At 42.3% G+C, this 14,478-nt stretch overlaps 1 protein-coding gene and 1 pseudogene across 1 annotated transcript; both read right to left on the bottom strand.

Annotated features, from left to right (window-relative positions):
* Positions 1 to 231: 231 nt before the first annotated feature.
* On the bottom strand, positions 232 to 6,701 carry LOC136458822 (uncharacterized). The gene is made up of 3 exons (XM_066458740.1): positions 6,146 to 6,701; positions 5,961 to 6,046; positions 232 to 297 (listed from the first exon to the last, which is right to left on the bottom strand). Exons 1-3 carry the CDS (start codon positions 6,699 to 6,701, stop codon positions 232 to 234), a joined length of 708 nt encoding a protein of 235 aa, XP_066314837.1.
* A 553-nt stretch (positions 6,702 to 7,254) lies between these two features.
* Positions 7,255 to 12,528, bottom strand: LOC136458811 (glutathione S-transferase T3-like; annotated as a pseudogene).
* Positions 12,529 to 14,478: the final 1,950 nt, after the last annotated feature.

Raw genomic sequence — 14,478 nt, 5'->3', positions numbered from 1 at the left:
ATTTGCATCGGAGTATAAACGCGGAAGCAAAGACAAATGAGCATAGCACAAGTGATATGACATAGCACACGGCCAGACAAACAGAACAACAGCAGTCAACCTTGTTCAGAGATAACTAGAGCATACGACTGGAACTTAGATAGTAAACTAAGATATATAGATAAAAAAAGTTCAGATAGCCATCAGCCTTGCACATGGCCTCTCACTGGTTCTTCTCTGCACCCCATACGTTCAGTACTGCAGGATCAGATTGCCTTCAGCCTTGGTTTTAGATTTGCCTTCAGCCTTGGTTTCAGCCTGCAGAAAGAAAAAATGTTCAGCATGAGCTCTCAGGCTTCACAAAAAACAGTGCAGGATCAGATCACAGATGAAGTAATTAAATTCTTAAGCTTTATAACTAACTACAATAGATTACAATTCTTAATGCATAAGATAGTCACAAGTACCAGATATATGTGCATGTCCACCAAACTTATTCCAAATATGTTCAACCAAATCATTCTTAAGTCGGCGATGAGCCAATTTATCTCAAATAGAACTGTCTTTTTCTAAAGCTCTCTCTAACGGAACATTCTGATCTGGAGAGAATTCCGGTTCTTGAACCGTTGATGGACTAGGAGGCACATTTAGATCTAGATTTTCTTCAATAATGTCTTGTTCCTTCTCATCTTCAACTATCATATTGTGAAGTATGATGCAAGCTAGCACGACATCATGGAGTACAGCTCGGTCATATAGACGAGCTGGTCGTTTTAAGATGCAAAATCGCCGCTGCAAAACACCAAAGGCTCTCTCGATATCCTTTCTTGCCCCTTCTTGTTCCTGTGCATACAACTTCTGATGAGGACATCACTACTTCATCGCATACAAGCCAAGTAGAGGAGGAGGTCTAGCATGAGCGTCCAATTCATCTTTTTCATGGTGGAAGCCGAATCCAACTCAAGTTCGAGTCCGGTTCGGGCTCCAGGACCAGTCTGCCTTAAACTAGTCACCCAGGCCGCATCTGGACTCCGTTTTCGATGATCCATATATGGATGGAAAGATAATTTGATAAGGAAGCCAATACAAGTGGTTTCACGTCAAAAGCTCTTCAGAATCAACGGGAATCGTCGAAATAAGTCAGCGTCCAGAATCTGCTAGGGTGCTGCGACACCAGTTTTTGGTCCGTTGGACCGTGTATCATGTTTGGGCCCATTAGGGGGCGCATCCAGGGGGGGTGACGCCCAAGACTCTATAAATACCAGCCGTTGCTCTCCTTAGGGTTTGGGTTTTGTTTAGTTCTTGATTTCCTCATGAAACAGACATCGTTTTGCTGCAACTGTGCCGCCAAGGCTGCTTGCTGTGAACCAGGGCCCCAGTTCTTGATCTTGTTCGCCTGTGGCGATTAGTCCTTTCGAATAAAGACTTGAACCCCTTCTTGTTATCATAAGCCTCATATTTATTTGCAATTTTAGATTGCGTTCATCCCGTTCTTGCTTGTGTTCTCGATTCGCTTGCAGGAAAGCCTTCTCGGCGAGGTCAATCGCGTTCGCGTGGTTGATAACCAACGGAGCAGTGGTGTAACAGTTGCGGGGGTCCGAATCAATCTTGGTTCGAAGCCTAGATCATGAACGTCGAGTCTCCACCAATCGACGCTATCATACCTTTCGGAAGATCGGGCCTAGTCTACATCAGTGATATCAGAGACCTTGTTGCCCGTTGGGTATACCTTTGTTTTCCCCCTTTAGATTATTACTATTTTTGCATTACCTACAGTCCACAAAAAGCCAACAAAAAATATACATCGTCACATATTCCCTGTCCTATAGCCTCATTGTGCCGTGCAATTTCGTCTCTGTTTCGCGTTGTTGAGTTTGTGCCCTAGGTCAAGTTCTTGTTGCTGGTTTTAGATCGTTTTTTAAGTCCAGTTTGTGTTTTCCCTTTGTTTTTCATCATAATCCGTGAACACCTTCAAGTATTGCTGTGATTCCTTTGTATTTATCAAACCTTAGTCCACGCCATCTTATTTGTTACACTTGTCTTCACTGTTTTCATCAAATCCTTGCTGTCGTGACCAATTTTGCGCACATTGTTCTCGTTTTGTCCTCTAATTTGGAGTTCGTTCTTAAAACTGGTCTAGTTTTCACATACGAACTCTGTTTTTGACGTTCCATATATGCAAATCGATCAAAAAAAATTTTTGGATCCATCCATCCCTTGACTTTGTGGGGGTTCAAAAATTTTAGATTGGCCAAAAAGTGGTCACAAGATCCTCTTTTCGTGGTCACAAGGTCTTTATCGATTTTGAGCACGTCTTCTGGAAATTCCACAGGCCACGTCTTTCACTTGTTTAAGCTCAAATTTTCTGTGGTTACTTCTTTTGTGCTCCTAAGTGAAGAAAAAATATCAAAAAAATAAAAATAAAAAGTCAAAGAATCCTAAAAAAACAACGACAGCCCAAAAATAGAGAAAAAAGAGAGGGCAAAAGTGGAACAATATCTAGAGGAGCACATAGAGAGCGCCATTTGAGCTGTATTTGCGTGTGCTGATTTCTACCTTGTTCCTAATCATATTCTTGCTGTCCATATCACTTGATACATCTGGTACTTGGAACGTGAGTAGGCCAGCAACTAAGACAAGTACTTGGGATACTTATTCAGCTTTGCTATTCAGTTGCGAATTTTGTTATTCCTTGCTACTATATTATGCCTGTCCAAGCTCCACTTTCTTCTAACCAAGTACAGGTTCGCCTTACAAATGTTATACTCAAGCTACAACGGTATCACAGTCACCGACCGATTGCACCGCCTGTTGCTTTGGTAAGAACACTTGTAAGACCATGGTAAGACGCTTGAGAGTTGAGTGCCTTATTTTTCCTTGTCCACAACCTAAGTAATTGGTAGGGATAATACTATTTGTGTTGTCTTTTTCTTTCTACTAACCATGTCAGGAAAAGCCAGAGGCAGCGGCCAAGGAAACGAGGACGCACCTATGGATTTCAATGACTGTGTTTCTAAGAATGAGCTCCGTGCCGTTCTTGATGACAAGTTCAATGAGATCCTTCAACAAATCACCAATTTGGCCAAGAGGATTGAAGATGTTGAACAACGACATCCGGAACCATGTCCTGAAGATGATGATGATGATCTCTCTGAGGAGGACGATGGCGACACGAAGGCTGAAGCCGAAGCTCAATGACACGCTGAGGATGCACGTAACCGTAATCGGTTGAACTTTAACCGACGCGGTATGGGAGGTAACAACCAAGGTAATAATGATCTTTTCTCTAAAACCAAGTTTAAGATACCTCCTTTTTCTGGTTCTGCTGATCCTGAAGCATATTTAGATTGGGAGATGGCTGTAGATCAAAAATTTAGCTCCCATCAAGTACCTGAAGAATATAGAGTTAGACTTGCTACTAGTGAGTTTACTAGTTTTGCCCTTTTCTGGTGGAATGATATTTGCAATAATGCTAATGCTAATGCTAATGCTAATGCTAATGCTTAAATACCTCAAACCTAGACTGTTCTTAAACGACGAATGAAATCAAGATTTGTTCCTCCATACTATCAGCGTGATCTGCGATTAAAACTGCAACGTTTAAATCAAAGTAGTAAAACTGTTGAGGAATATTATCATGAGCTTTTAATTGGTCTAGCATGTAGTAACATACAAGAGGACGATATGGATAAGTGTTCTAGATTTTTTGGAGGTTTACATCGTGAAATACAGGATGTTCTTGACTATAAAGAATGGACTAGATTTTCCCAATTATATCATTATGCTATTAAAGCTAAAAGAGAAGTACAGGGACGACAACCTAGGCGATCCACGACTCCATCCGTGACTCCATCCGTTCCTTCATGTCCAATTGAGGTGAGTAAATTTTCTAATGTGAAGACACCACCAGCGCCTGTAAAGAAGAATTCTCCTATCACACCTTCTTCCAGTGGATCTGCTACACCTTCCTCTAGCAGCTCTTCTAAAGTTGTGTGCCACCGCTACAAGGGCATGGGACATATTGCTAAAGAATGCCCCAGCAAACGCGCATATATTGCTACTGATGATGGTGGGTATGCTAGTGCTAGTGATGAAGAAAATGAATTTGCACTTGCAACTGATCTTTATGCAGATAAATTTGCGGATAGTGCTGAAGATCCTGATGAGGTAATTGATAGTGTGGCATGCACTGCAGACTACAAATCAATCCTTGTTTAGCATGTTTTAAGTACACAAGTTGAGCCAGTAGACAAGCTACAACGCCATAATTTGTTTCAAATGTTCCTCATTGTCAATAATTTCTGTGTTCGTGCTATAATTGATGGAGGGAGCAGCAATAATTTAGTAAGTTCTGAGCTTATCAAGACTCTTGGTTTATCTACACGTGCTCTTCCACATTCATACCATGTTCAGTGGTTCAACAATAGTGGTAAGGCAAAGGTAACACAATCTGCTCGTGTGCAATTTTCTATCGGGTCATACCATGATTATGCTGATTTTGATGTCGTGCCTATGCAAGCTTATTCGCTTTTGTTAGGCCGCCCTTGGCAATATGATAATAATGTTGTACATCATGGTAGGCAAAATAGATATACTTTTATGTTTAAAGAAAAGACCATTGCTTTACTTCCTTTATCACCTACTGAAATTATGCAATATGAAAAGGAACTTGCTAAAAAGAAAAAGAAAGGCCATGATAAAGACTTTAGCAAACCAACAAATGAACCATCAAGTAACATGAAAGAAGTTTTATTTGCTCTAAAATCTGTTCTTGTTGATCATGATGAACCATGTTATGCTCTAACTTGTACATCACCGATATGTCCACTTGATCCTACTCCTAGTGCTATGCCTCTTGTTGGTACTAACCTTTTACAGGAGGAGGATGAATTCCCAACTAGGAAGCCACCATGGCAGCCGCCTTTGCGAAGGATGGGGCGCCAAGATGAACGTCTTCTTCCGGAACCATCATTGCTGTCATCCAATGGAGGAGACGATCTACTTCAGTCGAGGACGACTTCAATTCAAGAAAGGGAGGATGATGAGGACATCACTACTTTATCGCATACAAGCCAAGAAGAGGAGGAGGTCCAGCATGGGTGTCCAATTCATCTTTTTCGTGGTGGAAGCCGAGTCCAACTCAAGTTCGAGTCCGGTTTGGGCTCTAGGACCAGTCTGCCTTAAACTGGTCACCCAAGACGCATCCGGACTCCATTTTCGATGATCCACATATGGATGGAAAGCTAATTTGATAAGGAAGCCAATCCAAGAGGTTTCACGTCAAAAGCTCTTCGGAATCAACGGGAATCATTGAAACAAGTCAGCATCTAGAATCTGCCAGGGTGCTGCGACACCAGTTTTTGGTCCGTTGGGCCGTGTATCATGTTTGGGCCCATTAGGGGGCGCGTCCAGGGGGGTGACGCCCAAGACTCTATAAATACCAGCCGTCGCTCTCCTTAGGGTTTGGGTTTTGTTTAGTTCTTGATTTCCTCGTGAAACAGACATCGTTTTGCTGCAACTGTGCCGCCAAGGCTGCTTGCTGTGAACCAGGGCCCCAGTTCTTGATCTTGTTCGCCTGTGGTGATTAGTCCTTTCAAATAAAGACTTGAACCCCTTCTCGTTATCATAAGCCTCATATTTATTTACAATTTCATATTGCGTTTATCCCGTTCTTGCTTGTGTTCTCGATGCACTTGCAGGAAAGCCTTCTCGGTGAGGTCAATCACGTTCGCGTGGTTGATAACCAACAGAGTAGTGGTGTAACGGATGCGGGGGTCCGAATCAATTTGGTTTGAAGCCTAGATCGTGAACGTCGAGTCTCCACCAATCGACGCTATTGTACCTTTCGGAAGATCGAGCCTAGTCTACATCAACTTCTCCTTGTCAGTGATAGGGAGTCATATTGACTTAACAAACACTGCCCATTCAGGGTATATTCCATCAGCAAGAAAATACCCAATGTTGTGTTGATTCCCATTTACCATGTACTGGACTCTAGGAGCTTGTCCTTTTAGCTCATTGATAAAGACAGTGGACTGGTTCAAAACATTAATATCATTGTTAGAACCTGCTACTCCAAAGATCGCATGCCAAATCTAAAGATCATGTGATGCCACAGCCTCAAGTATTAGCATCGGCACTTTCTGATCACCCTGAGTGAACTTACCCTTCCATGCATTTGGGCATCTTTCCCATTGCCAATGCATGCAGTCAATGCTGCCAAATATACCAGGAAAACCTCGTTTCTCACCAAGTTTGAGTAGACGTTCAGTATCTTCCATAGTGGGGTGCCTCAGGTGTCTCTCACCAAATACTTCTCTAACACCTTTCACAAAATTCTTCAACACCTCCATTGTTGTATTCTCTCCTATCTTCAAGTACTCATCTAGTTCATCTGCACCACTACCAGTAGCCAATTGTAGAATAGCTGCAGTACATTTTTGTAGTGGACTGAGCCCTTGCCGATTAACAGCATCCACTCTTTGAGTAAAATAATCAGACCATTGGCCTAATGCCTCAACAATGTGAAGGAAAAGTGGCCTAGACATACGAAATCTTCGGCGAAAAATATTGGAAGGATAAAGAGGATTTTCTAAGAAATAATCATTCACTAGTTTTTTATGTGCTTCCTCTCGTGGCCTCTTGATGTTCTTCCTCGGATTGAATCGATGATCAGTAGCATCTTTTTGAAGACTTTCCATGGTGGACTGCATGAGCACCATAGCTTGATTGAGAACATCATCTATGATCTAACCCTCAGCAAGGAATTCATCCAACGAGGATAGAGGATGTTGGCTTCCATCAGGGTTGTCATTTTCCTCAGACATCTTTGGATAACATAAAAAATAGTGAATACAAGAGGTAAGGAAAAGAGACGGCGTAGAGATGTGAAAGATGCATAAGTTACCTCAAAGTTCTGCACTACAATCTGTACAACTAGATGACAAGAGAATGAGAAAGAGAGGAGGCCTTCGTGTGAGCAAAAGAGAGAAGGCTCAGGAGTCTATATATAAGTTCACATGTAGCAGTTTTCACACCTCATATACATGTGAAAACTGCCATGCGTGCACTAGATGTGAAACTGCTAAAGATATATAATGCCAGGCTGCGGGACTACACCTCATATACATAGTGCAGCAGTTTTCACACATATATAGTGCTGCATTGATACTATACATAGTGCAGCATTAAGTCTTAAAATAAAGTGCTACATTAAGATACATGAACTGAGCAGTCACACAATATATAGTGCAGCAATAAGATAGAGAAAATACCTTAGTCAGCAAACAACTTTTCCTCAAGCTTACGTAATGCCTTGTCTCGGTTAGCCTTTTGATCTTCAGACATGTGACTTGTATCTTGATTGAGCAGGGAATTGTAAACTTGAAACATCCTTGCTTCCTTTTCCTCTGTTGCTGCCTTCAAATTTGCGTTTGATATCTTAAGTTGTGCTTCCATAACCTTTTCGCACTCCACCTTTCGATCTTGCTGCACCTTGATAATTTTTTCAATATTGTCACCAAGGATGACAATTACGTCCATAATGTTATCCTTCTTGCGCTTTCCACTATGCTCAGTCTTTGCTGTTCTCTACCAATAGGCCGTGACTGTTCTTCTGGAACATCAAGTATCTCATTCTTGTCTTTCTCTTTTTCCTCAAACAGTGCACACCATTTGGGCTCCTCTTTTAATATCTTCCACCAATGCACCAACTGAAAATGCTTTCCAAACCTGGTTTCATATACCTTTTATGCCTCTTCCACTAACATGTCGTCCGAGTATCCGCTTGTATGCATTTGAGCTATCTGAGTCCAAGCGTCATTGAAATCAGTGATCGAGGACTTGAGGGGTGACCAATGAATCTTCAATTGGTTTATTTCTCTTCTAGGCTTCCCATTCCCTTTCCTGTTAAACTCCTCAGTGATTTCTTTCCAAAATGTATCAAATTTCTTGTTGTTACCCCTAATTGGGTCTTTTGAAACATTCAACCAAGCACTGGCCTACAAAATATGAAATAAAAAAGATGAACAAATCAAGTATTGTACCAAACACTGGCCTACAAAAAGGGAAAAAAGTGATTAGTGATTACCAGTCTTGTTTCCTCGTCATGAGTCCAAAATCTTTTCTTTCCTCCCTGTGGTAGAACCACCCAAAATAGCACACTTACGGAGGCGCTCGTCTTCCACCAGACACTAAGCACCCCGAAAGCAAGCTATAGCGGGCGGTATCTGTCGGGCACACCCCAAGGGAGAACCCGAAAGATCCACATTTTTCCCAAGGATCCAATAATGAGAACGAGTTACAATACTTATCCATTTCATACATCAGAGTTTCTTAAAAGTACATTATTACAATACCAAATATCAGAGTGCGGAATGATAAACAGCGGAATTTAAAAAATAAACATCTAGCGATAGGGATGAGGATCTGTCTGAGCCCACCAGAAGAATCCTCCACACAAGGTACTTCTCATGCATCACCTGCAACAGGGGTAAATAAACCCTGAGTACATAATGTACTCGCAAGACTTATCCGACTAGTGGGAATAATTTCCCGACTCCAAGGAATATGATAAGCTATATGGCTTGCTGGTTTCTTTTGGCAGAAAGCAATACTAATAGTGAGTCCTTAGTTATGTATTATTGTTATCAGCCGTATTAAGTTATCATCTAGCCAGTCTATATAAGCACCTGTTCTACTTTCAAGCAAGAGTTGAGCAATCAGTTCCATTTCTTCTCCTTTCACTTTCAGTTCTTACTACGGTGCTAAACACGAGACAAGCCGTACCGGATCGCCCGGCGATTCTCGAATCAATGTGCCCAGCTGGGTGCCCCAAAGACACATGCCTCGCTTGTACCCCAGGCACAAGCAGGACTAACCCATCACTCTCCTATCCCGGGTGTCCAGGTCCTCGTCCAAACTTGGACTCCAAGCCCCCACATCCTAAGTCCCGGACTTAGTGTGGTGCAAGGACCTCCACCACCTCCTCTTCCCATCAGTCGGTCCAAAAAGAGCCGAATCCGCGACAAGAGAGCAACAAGTCTTCCCTATGCCCATACCCAAGTATGTGCTCAGGATAATAAATCCGTGACTTGCCCACGATGCCTTATGCAACGATCGGTCCTTAATTGACACAGACAGGGAAAAAATGTAACCGAGCTATACCCTATTGGCCGCAGGACACAACCCTTTATACCCACCAGAACCCAACCATATCCCTGCTCGGTCACCATTTTTCCTTTCCACCATTTTATCATGAGTGATCATATTTATCACCTATTTATGAGTAACGGCAGGTTACTCACGCTACCGATATCCTAAGCATAGCAGCTACTCGACCTATACTAGTAGGACTCATGGGTAGATATATTTATGCATGTAGTTTTCATAAAATGCCTGTAACATAAATGCACATCATATATATATTCAGTGATCATTAAAAATAGGGGTTATGCACCAGGGCTTGCCTTGGGCAGGCGCGGTGTCAGCAAAGTCAGTGACGGGCGGCTCCAGAATGTCCTCCTGCATGAGGATCTCCTCCTCATACTCTTCGACGACTTCATCGTACTCCTGCTCATCGAAGGTCACGATCTCCAGTGGCTCGTTCTCTATATGCATGCAGTGATGATGACGCAATGCTTAGTAATATAGTAACAACAACTCTTAAAATAAGAATACATCTACCAAGCTACTAAGCTAACTCTAATGACTAATACGCAAAGTTACCTATTATTCCCACTAAACAGGTATGAAATATTTTATGTATTATCTTAGCAACTAAAGGCATCCTTATTATTAATATCAATTTACTATATATGATAAAACAAGGTGCACTAGCTACCATATTTATCAACCTATTCTAAGGCCACAAAAATTATAATGAGCACATAATAATACAATGAACCTACTGTAAAAGAATTCTAGGGCTAGCACTTCTACCAATGCATCATAAAAATTCATTCTCTAAATAACCATAATAATAATATGCATCTTGAAATAATAAAGTAACCCTAAAGGTATCACTAAACTATACGAACTAATTACAGTAACAGATAGATCATGAATTTAGGAATCTAACAAAATTTATTTCACAATAAATAAATTCAAATGAGCTCTAGAGATGAAGAAAATGATATTATTGGAGGAGGCTAATCACGCTATTGGACTTGTTGACTAGCACGTGACTGAGTCTAGAAATACTGGATGAGACCATGGGTCAAGGAAATAATAGAGAAGGAGGATGATGGAATTCTTGTAGGCTAGCTACCTCGGAATTGAACGAAGTGCCGCCTACGGTGATCGATGTGTGGAGGCAATACAAGAGAAGAGACACCAGAGAGCTTAGCAATTGCTTGCCTTGCGCGGAGCAGAGCAGAACCATATATAGCACTGGTGAGTGGTCACGACGAGCTAGTTAGTCTGGAAGCACGGAACGAGTTGGCAGGGTTGTCGTCTGGCTCCATGCCGTGTGCGGTGGTGTGGTCTTTGGTCATGAGTGAATTAATTCAAATGATGGACTTTGAGTGGTCTTGGACTTATGAGCACGTCAGGACTGGAGTGTGCTTTGGGCTAAATGTGCTTGGCGGTGGGGTGTTGGTTCATTCATGTAGGTCAAGGAATTAATAGGGGAGGAGATCACAGGTCAAGGAAACATTAGAGAATGAGAAGATCAATTGCAGACTAGCTACCTCAGCTGATTATTGCAGCTTGGGAGAAATCGATAGACGCAGCTTTCACGGGCAAGAACAGAGAAACTTGATTTGAGAGAAGCAAGTGAGCAGCGGAGCGAAATGGCTCGGTGGCTCGGCGTATCCTTTTAAAGGCAGGAGACGCGAAGACGCGACAGCAACGCGTCGTAAGGTTAGTGGCTAACTAGCCTACTTAAAGGTAACAAAGAGCCACTTGGGCACGACGTGCTGCTCGGGTGAACAGTATATTCAGTAGCCAGCTACAAAAACAAGTTATTCTGTAGCCAGCTACAGGTAGTAGTTATATATATATATATATACAAGAATCATACATGCAGGTCGTACGAAGCAAGACTACTGTAGAGAGCAGATCTGCACGGAATGTATTAGTATCTCCCTAGATATAGATAGCCATCCCCGTCACGCTTGAATAATTAAGAGACTAGCTCCAGGAATAATGGAAGCATGCACGATACGTGAGAAAAGTTTGAACACTAATGAAGCTTGGCCAGTTGGTGCCTTGCTCCACATACTCCATTCCTGGTAAAAATCTGGTTGCCGTGGAGAACGGATGGAGAACAATGTTTCCACGATGAACAGTGATTTCTGCATGAACAATGTTTTCTGCGCTGCTGCAGTGCTTACGTGTTGAAAATCTGTCCTGCTATAGTGCTGACGTGAGGAAAGGGTGCGTGCACTGATAATTTTACAAGGTGATTAGCAAGCGAAGTAAAGGCGGGGTAATTAGAACAACGAGAGATGACAGTGGCGCGTCGCGAGATTGATGGAGATATAAATCTTGCCAAGTGGTATGCTAATAATTAGTGAATGATAATAATTTGTCATTGTGCGTGTGCTGCGTGGATTATGAAGAAGGTGAATAACGAGAGATGGAACTGGATTAGGATGACAATAGTGAGTCGAGCTGTGCTGGAGAGTATTTGGACAAGGAATAAATTAGAGCTCAATTCGAGAATTAGTGCAATAAAATTTAATCTCTCATTTACCACATGCAATAATACATAAACATGATGCTCATGATATGATTTAGTATTTTAATTAAGGCGTAACACCGATCCCTTTTTTGCCTCATTGGTTTCCTCTTTGTCAATGTCAATATGCACCATATTGTTTATTGAAGAGCCTTGTTTCACAGGTTGGGAAGTTCTTGTTCCATACGCATTTGGTGGTGGTGGTGGAGACATTGGATTGAAGGTCATAGTGTGACCAACCAAATGAAAATTTTCTCCTTGGACTTGTTGTTGATTAATCATATTTAGAAAACCACCTGGCGGATAGATCCTGAACATGTGTTGGACTGTTGGTCAGGATAAAGTTTTGACTACAAAATGCATGGAGATTTCCATATATTTCTCTTGTCCTTGGATGGCTCTTGTCGCCAACAATGAAAGTACTGCTACTTGGTTATGTATTAGGTACTGAATTCAGAAAAAAAATGTTTGCTTGGCCTAGTCACAATAAAGAAAGATTGGGCATTGCTGGTTTGCAGATGGAAAGAATGAACTAGTTGCACAGATAAATAAAGAAAGATTAGTATAGAATTCAGAAATAATGAACTAGTTGCACAGATTGAAATCAAATGGTTACCATGAATTTGGGCATTGTTGGTTTGCAGATGCCAAATTTGGGGGAATGGCGCCCCATCCTGCTCCTTGCGGTGTCCATGGCGGCACAATGGATGTCGACGCAGTAGAGGAGGAGCTAGGCATAGCAGGGCCGACAGTCGACGCAGCAGGGGTGGGGTCGTCGCGGCTGGCGTTGCAGTCGGCGCAGCTAGGGACGAAATCGGCAGCGCCGGCGGCGGAACCAGTGGTGGCGCAGGCACAGCGGCCTTCTTCATGCCGAGTCGATGTTGGCGAGCGTTCCCTCCTCTACCGGGAAGGCGTCGCCCGGATTCCTTTGCCGGCGGCGGATCCGTGGCGGCTCGCTTTGCCGGCGATGGATCCATGGCGGCTCGCTGGCGCTAAACCCTAGGGATGGCGGACGGCGGACAGGGTGGGTTTGCGCGCGCGGACGGGGTGGGAGCTGGATGGTACAGGGAGGGAAGAATCCTCGGCAGCGCGGGAGGATGGGGACGATGGTGGCCGGCTCCGCACGCGCACGGGATCAGGGATGATGAAACGATCTTCCTCAACGCTGGTTTCACGTGAATACCAAGACTTTGAAAACAGTGCGACCTCGTTTCACCGAGATGAAACTTTCTCCTTCTCTCTCCTTCCCATTTCATGCAAAAATTCCTTTACTACTAATGTGTCACCACATTAAATGTGCATGACATCCCTGTGAAACTTCCATTGAGACTGGCCTAATTCTATTCAGTGTCGTTTCTAATTGTAGCATGTGATCCTAAAACCCAGCATGGTCTCTCTACCGTTGCCATGCGCTCTCGCTCGAGCGCTTGATAATGCCAAGCACTGGTAGAGTTTGATAAATGCGCAAATTGAGATAGGATTTGTACAACTAGGTTCCACCATTACCCTACTTTTTATCACCGCACAAAGAGAAAAGAGAAGTGCCAAGTACTCCCTCCGTCTCAAAAATAAAGTCGCTATGGGAATCGTGCTGGTCAAACTTTCTCAACTTTGATTAGGTTCGTAGAAAATGCGTGCAACATTTGTATCTCCAAATAAATTTATTATGAAAGTATATTCAACGATCTACCTAATGATATTAATTATGTATCATAAATATTAATATTTTATTAAATATATTTAGTCAAAGTTAAAAGTTGTTGACTTTTTGAGAAACGAGAATGACTCTTTTTAGATAGAGGGAGTACAGTCCTACCTCGGTGCATATGCACACAAACAAACTTCACGTTACACAAGCTACCGCAGCTCTCTGTTAAAACATGAATATACACGAAAGAGCAAGAATGGAATTGAAAGTAATCATTGTTCATTGCATTAATCGTTGGTGTTTGTGTACATGGTGAAAAGGCATACTCCCTCCGATTTTTGAAAGAACGTCATTTTGACATGATTTCACGTACCAAGAGGGGGTTAATTAGATATACATTTCCTACTTTGCCCATCGTAAATAGAGTCAAGGGACACTCCTCATCAATAACTCTTTGCTTGATTGGTCACTATCTTTACACTTAGTGTTATGCGGCCAGGGTTCGACTTCTAGTAGGTCTAAGGGCAGTCCCAATGGTGCATTGATGATGGTTTCTATCCTCATTAAATGACTTGCCACGTAGGCAAAATGCTGACATGGCAACGTAATTAATGAAAAAAGAGAGCAAAAATCATAGAAATGGTTTCTTTATGAAGAAACCAGGTCTACTCTTGACCCAATGCACCAAGAAACCATGAAATCGTCATTGGGGAGAAACCACCAGTTTCTAGGGAGCTCGTGTCGCACTCCCATTGGAGGAAAAGATAGAGTTGGGAGAGAGAAAGAGAAAATAGTTATTATTCATAGAAACTATGAGTTGAAAAACAGTACTTTTTTTTGGTGCGGTATCCTATATTATAGAAACTACTAGTTTCTTTCATTGGGACTGCCCTAAGGCCAGTCTCGGTGGAGGTTTTATATTTCAGCTTTAAGACTAAGATTTTTAGCAAATTTAGGACAGATTAGTATGACAAAGAAAAGCCATACTACCCTTCGTTAAGTGGAGTAGTTGCACACTGATCGATGATTGTTCCAGTTACACTTTAAACTACCCTTATTAATAGGAGTAGTTGCACACCTCGTTTCAGTTACATGTTAATTATAGCATTTACTCCACCCATCTAGTGGTGTTGGAAAAGTAAGAGACGGGAGAGGTGTAATAAATGCTAGG

The sequence above is a fragment of the Miscanthus floridulus genome, chromosome 1, assembly GCF_019320115.1.
Source record: "Miscanthus floridulus cultivar M001 chromosome 1, ASM1932011v1, whole genome shotgun sequence".
Classification (NCBI taxonomy): domain Eukaryota; kingdom Viridiplantae; phylum Streptophyta; class Magnoliopsida; order Poales; family Poaceae; genus Miscanthus; species Miscanthus floridulus.
This window is presented reverse-complemented; position numbering and strand designations above follow the sequence as displayed.

Coding starts and splice junctions, on each gene's coding strand:
- LOC136458822 (XM_066458740.1), bottom strand. CDS start 6,701: ATGGTGCTCATGCAGTCCACCATGGAAAGTCTTCAAAAAGATGCTACT. Junction 6,047..6,145: donor ATGCCCAAATGCATGGAAGG/GTAAGTTCACTC, acceptor TTGGAGTAGCAG/GTTCTAACAATGATATTAAT. Junction 298..5,960: donor CTCCTAGAGTCCAGTACATG/GTAAATGGGAAT, acceptor TTCTTTCTGCAG/GCTGAAACCAAGGCTGAAGG.